Here is a 6,268-nt window from a genome sequence, read left to right on the forward strand (position 1 = left end):
GAGGATGATAATGATTTAATCAGGATAATTATACTTTCAGGCTCAACATCCTTCTTAATCATTTTTGAATTTCTGCCTAGTGTAATGTTCCACACCCGTTTTAAGAGGAAATGCCAAGTAAGAAGACATAATTGTGTATTGGGGGAGGGGGTTGACATTTCCAGGGAGAGCTCACCCGCCCCCGCCCCGACCTACTCCTCACACACCCCCTCCACACCCCCTCCACCGCTAGGCCGGCCTGAGATAGGGATACTGCCGCTTAAATAGCAATGCTTTCCTCAGATGGAGACAGGAGATGGTTAAGAGGGGTGTCACAATACAGCTAAATGCGGAGGCAGAAGGGTCACAGCGCACACAGCAGCGAGTTGACCATTCACTGAGCTACACAATGAAGAAAAAAAAAAGATTTGATAAATGCAGAATGTCATCATTCTATCATCACACAAAAAAACTGCGGTTCAAACAGGCCTAAAGGGGCCAACCTTGCCTTTTAGGTTCTGGGGAGAGGCGTGGGGCTGGGGACAGCTGGGCTGGAAGAAAGAGGGCCGGGCTTTCATTTTCTTGCCCAATCGGGCCCCTGGGGCGCACTAAAGCGCTCGCCCCGCGACCCCACCCCCTGCTCTGACTCGAAGGAGCAGCCCTGGTCGCAAAGGGAAGACATCATTCTGTGCGTGAGGGAGGGGGGAGTGGGGGAGGGCCTCAGCCAGCAGGGATTTAAGCAGACTTGGAGTGGGAGAGGGTAGCAGAAACATTTCCAAGAAGAGAAATGTGAGTCCAGAGGCAGAATACAAAAAGAAAAAAAAAAAAAAAATGAATCTAAATGCATCTCGGATTCGCTTTGGGAGGTGGGAATTTTTGATTAAAAGAAAATGGAAGAAATGTGGGGGGGGGGGGGAGAAGAGGGGGAAACCAAGCTATTGTTGGAGTAGAATGTAAGGGAAAGGGGATGTGGGGAAGGGGACCGTGCAAACACACCCCATGTATCACAGTTAAAAACAAAGCCGGCGCCGGCCTGCTGCTTTGTCAACGCCTGCCCAGGGCAAAGGCCTGGCGTGGGGGCAGCTTCGCACCTCATCCGCACACACAGCGCAACACCCGAGGGCCGGGCACCCCGCTCCGGCCGGGACCGGGGGTGCACAGCAGTGCACGTCTGACTCCGAGGCGCACACACACTGACACACGCGCTCACATACACACACCCAAGCATTTTGAATCCATAAATGCAACTGTCATACAAAGACAATGGGGGGGCGGGGGGGTAGGGAGGTAGCACAAGGGCGATACAGAAAAGGGTTGAAGGGGAGAAAAGGATGGGACCGGACGGGAAATCGTGCAAGTGCCCACCAGAGGGTGGGGGCTGGGGCACGGGATAGGGCACATACCAGATGCCAGCTAACCAGCCAGCGGGAGCGATAACCAAAAGATGAAGGAATACAAACACAAATAACACAAAACATACATATGCCTCAAAAAAACCAAATAACAGAAAGCCAAGTACGCTTGCACACACATACACATACGCGCGCGCACGCACACAGTCATGTATCTCTCTCCTTCTTTCGATCATACAGGGCTAGGTATTAGGGGAAGGGGCTGTGATTTGGGGGAACCGCGTCCGCCGCAAAGAATAAAAAATGGGGCTGGGGAGGGAGGGACCCAAATTCGCCAAACCCTAACTTCACTACAAAAGCTCCCACGAGGGCGGCCACCCCCACACTGGGGGGTCCCCCAAAAGGGAGAGGGGAGAAGCCACCGCTCGCCCTGCGTCCCCGCGGGTGTGCCCTGAGCCCCCCGCCGCCCGCGGCGCCCGCCCCCGCCCCGGTGCCTGCGGCGATCCACGCTCCGAAGCGGACCCCGAAAGGAAAAAGCGATACCTCTGTTTCGCACAGAGCCAAACACTGGAAGCACGAGATAGCCGACGTGGACCAGGACCATCCTGGCTCCTCGCGCGGCGGCGGCGGCTGCGCGCGGGCCCTTTGTGGCGCGGCTCCGGGGCGCGGGCGCGGGCGGCGGCGGGGCTGCGGGAGCCGCCGGGGCGGGAGGCGGAGCGCGGGGCGCGGGCGGCGGTGGGGCGGCGGCTGGCGGGGAGACAGATGGCCCATGGAAAGGCTCCCTTCCCGGCCCCTCTCGACATTCAAAGGCGCTGGGGCCGCAGCTGCCGCCACACAAAGGCGCGCGCAGCCAATGGGAGCGGAGCGCAGCGCGGCGCGGCCTCGCCGGAACCGCGGGGGACAGCGGGGACCGCGGGCGCGCGGGTGGCGGGGGGGCGGGGAGGGAGGGGTGACGGCTGCGAGGGCGCGGGCGGCCAATCGCGGAGGCCCGCGGCCGGGCGCGGGGGGCCGGGCGGGGGGGAGGAGGTCAGCCCCGCGGGGGCGTGTGGAGCCTGGCGCGGGTCCCTGGCCGCCCGCAGGCCCGAGCGCGCGCGTGGAGCGCCCCGCACACAGACACGGACGGCGTGCACACGGAACGTGCACACACTGAGGGGGACGTGCACCCAGACATGTGGAGGTGCGTTCGTGCGTGCGGAGAGACTGGCACGAGCGCACCAAGTGCACACGACCCGGAGGTCCTTGCACACCGCGCACAGGTCACTCGGGGACGTGCGCATGGGGGCTGGCGCACGTGCAGAGCCTGACTGCGGGCACAAGTGAGGGTGGAAGCGAGCGAGCAGCCACACACAGGACCCAGGCTGACACACAGACATGCACACACCAAAAGCCTTGTGAAGGCAGGACACGTGCCAAGAACACATTCCCAAAGACACACAGAGGGGACGCACAATGCAGATATGTACACTCCCAGGCTCCCTGCCCGTGGCAACGCTTTGTTGCTTTTGCAGAGCACAAAGCTCACAATAATTATTTGCTGAATCGAAATCCACTCATACACTGAAGTAATGTGCACTGATTCCATACAGAGACACGCTCACCCGGAAAACCCAGAGCCACTTGGTCACCCTCCCTCCGCCCTGCTCTGACAGGGCACAAGCAGCCATGTGCACAGACACGCCCACTGCCTCAGCCCCGAAGGCACACATGACATCGGGGCTGGCAGGCTCCTAGGATTCACCGTGGAGGTACAGCCACGGAGTCACATGTGGCCTGTGGCTGGTCTCCCAGGTACAGGCAGGACTGAAGTGAGGAGCACCTGCCCCCCCCCGCCACAGCCCTGTTGTCAGGTGGGCTGCTAAGACTGTGTCCGTGCACACTCAGCCCACGTGCTATGAAAATTCCCAGCATGACCCCAGACCAGGCTCACAGTCCACACCCAGGCCAGAGTCCGCTTGGGGAGCCCATCCACAGGTGGAAAGATGGAGGACACTTCCGACATTGGGACTTGTTTTTAAACCCAATGGCTCCTTTATTTAATAAGCCTGGTAAAAATTAGATGGTAAAATCACAGTATATGGAGCTAAAAGGAATCTAATACAACCCAGGCTCCCCCCATTTTAGAGACAAGGCAAAAGATGATCATTCACTGAATACATGATGTATTTGTGTCAGGGCATTAGGGGGGCCATGCAGGGCCGGCCCCCTGACATCCCAACCCTTGTAGTGCAGAGGGGCCTCAGCAATATAAATGCCATCACCCAAAAGCCTGCTAGGTGCAGACGTGGAGCTTAGCATAGAGTGCTGGGGAAGGGGACACCTAGGAGGGGCACCTAGCCCATTTGGGGGTGGGGGGTGGCAATTGGGTTGACTGCAGAAAAGTGGCTTCTAAGCTGAGACAAAGAACAGCAAGAGTGAGGTGAGGCAGACCCAGGGCACACTGTTCTCTCCGTCCCAAGCACATGTAACTCTCAGACCTCTTTCCACCCAGACACCTGCGGCTGCCCCCAGAGAACTCAGGGGTGAAGTGGGGGGGGTACTGCCCACCAGACCCACCCCACCTCTTGAGGGTCATTTTAACAAGCTTCTGCCACCAGCTCTTTCCTGTTTTCATGATCTGTCAAATAAACATAATGTCACCACTAATAAAAATCCTAAAAAATAAGAAGACCTTAACAAACACCTAACTACTAGAAGTACTTCCTGTTCTATTTCAGGCTTTGCCAATATGCATAGAGACCAGATTGGTCATCGAAATCTACATATTTTTTATTCTGTGTTTTAATCTTAACATTTTATCAGAGACAGTTCCCCATCCTTCTACACAATTACCTTCATAATTTTCATTTTAAATGTTTTCATAGTATTCCAACTAGTGAAGGTTCTGTGAAATTACTTAATCATGCTCTGTTCTTGGGCATTACTGGATATCACACAATAAGCTTCATGCCTACAGCTTGCTGCTTTTGTTGAGCTGTAAGCTTAGAACAAACTTCTAGGGTTGGCACTCTTTAAGATTTATTTATTCATTTATTTGAGAGAGAGAGAGCTCGCAGACAAGCAGGGGGAGGGGCAGAGGGAGAGGAAAAGAGAATCCTCAGGCAGACTCCCTGCTGAGCCCGATGGGGGGGGGGGGGGCATCCCAGGACCCTGAGATCATGACCTGAGCAGAAATCAAGAGTAGGCCACAACCAACTGAGCCACCCAGGAGACCCTAGGGTTGGCATTCTTAAATTGACAAATATGAAGAAACTTTATGGGTCTTGCTACATATTGCTCACAAAAAGATGGAACTCATTGTCAGTACTACCAGCAAAATATGGTGTGCCAATTTCCCTGCAACCCTGTAGCTTTGAGTAGGGCATTCTCATTCTCTCTCTCTCTTTTTTTTTTTTGGTTATAAAAAAAATTTATACCAGAGCAGCTCACAAAGGCTTATATGACTACCCAATCTGACCTTGACAGCAGAGTGGTTAGGCTATAAACTCGGAAACCAGATTGCCTGGCTTCACGTTCTGGCTCTGCCACTTACCAGCTTGGACAAGTTGCTTAACTTCTCTAGGCCTTGGTTTCAGTATCTGTAAAATGGGCATGATTATAGCAACCTTCCTCATAGGATTAATGTGAAGACCAAGTGAAGTACGTACTTACGGAGTACATACAATAGTGCCAACAATTCAGCTCTGAATTCTTGCCCCTTTACTGGTCCATCTCTCCTTGCCCACTACCCCTGGCCCTCCTGTTACTATTTATGATCGCCTAGTTAAAGCATTCAGTGTAAATTATACCATAACATGGAACATCCATCCGACAAAAGCAAACATCAATGAGTTCCCTGTAAACCCAGGAAAATCATGAGTCCAACTACTAACTGCACCTTTCTTACTCACACATCGGAGGAACATAACAGACAGATGCCCACATTCACCAATATGTCCACATTCAGGCACAGGCATGAGCCTCCTGCTTAGAAGGAACTATTCTGGATTAGGAGGCGGGGTTTCATTACCAACGAAACCTTGGGAGTTTACTATTCCTCAGCCTCAGTGCAACCATCTGTGTAATGGGAATAATAATAACCCCTGTCAGTACCTTAAAGGCGTATTGTGAGTATCAGATGAGAAGATAACTGTGGAGTCTGAAAAGAGTACGGAAGATTCTAGAAGCATAAATATAGTGTATCCCCAAGAATGAAATATGATTATTGTTTTGTCCATCTCTTTGTCTTACGGGTAAGGAAACTGAGGCTCAGAATTGGGGTCATGAACAAGGGCACCGCCATTCCTGGCTGAGTTAGAACAAGAATCCCTATTTCCTGGCACATAGCCTAGTATTGCTGCTACTTCCCACTGGTTCTCCATCATGCCAGGATGACTGTTTTCCACTCTTCTTCCCATTAGTTAATGTCCACAGAAGTACAACAAAGCAGATTCCTGAGAATAGGAAGATTTGCAGAAATATTTCATTCATTGGGGTTTTTTCTTTATGTGTGCTTCCTGCCCCCTGCCAAAGTCAAGACCTAGAGCAAGTTTGCAGGCTTAGTGGGAAGATATATTTAAACAATGGAAGGTGAAGGTCAATCTGTAATTCCTGGTCCAAACTGGAGAAACATGACCCTCTAAGGTAGAAACAGCATTGTCCCCTTGGACCTTGACTCACACTGGGATTCCTCACTCTCTTCTGCCTCCATCTTGGCCACCCGCAGAGGGGGTTCTACAGAGCTTCAGGTTTCTGGGGCCCAGGCGCATCCGTTTTGAGGGCTACTTCTCTAGAGCCCAACATCAGATCTGGGTGATGACCACCGTTGCATTTTGTTCAACAAATGGAAGCAAATTCAGCACATCAGCCACGTAGACATGAACAATTTTCCAAGACAGACCACAGAATTTTTGCTCCTCTCCAGGTTGGGCTGGCATCAGGTAGACCCAGCTTTGAAAATC

At 53.0% G+C, this 6,268-nt stretch overlaps 1 protein-coding gene across 2 annotated transcripts in view; it reads right to left on the minus strand.

The window, feature by feature from the left end:
- RNF165 (ring finger protein 165) overlaps window positions 1-1,973 on the minus strand; it is a 101,857-nt gene extending 99,884 nt beyond the window's left edge. Inside the window, exon 1 of one of the 2 annotated variants that reach the window (XM_032422623.1) lies at window positions 1,875-1,973. In XM_032422623.1, coding sequence (XP_032278514.1) covers window positions 1,875-1,935 — 61 coding nt within the window. In that variant the 5' untranslated portion in view covers window positions 1,936-1,973. The remainder of the gene's footprint in view (window positions 1-1,874) is intronic. The other variant, XM_032422625.1, reaches the window with a different exon arrangement.
- Window positions 1,974-6,268: the final 4,295 nt, after the last annotated feature.

This window comes from Phoca vitulina, unplaced genomic scaffold (assembly GCF_004348235.1).
Source record: "Phoca vitulina isolate PV1807 unplaced genomic scaffold, GSC_HSeal_1.0 scaffold27, whole genome shotgun sequence".
NCBI classification, from domain to species: Eukaryota; Metazoa; Chordata; class Mammalia; order Carnivora; family Phocidae; genus Phoca; species Phoca vitulina.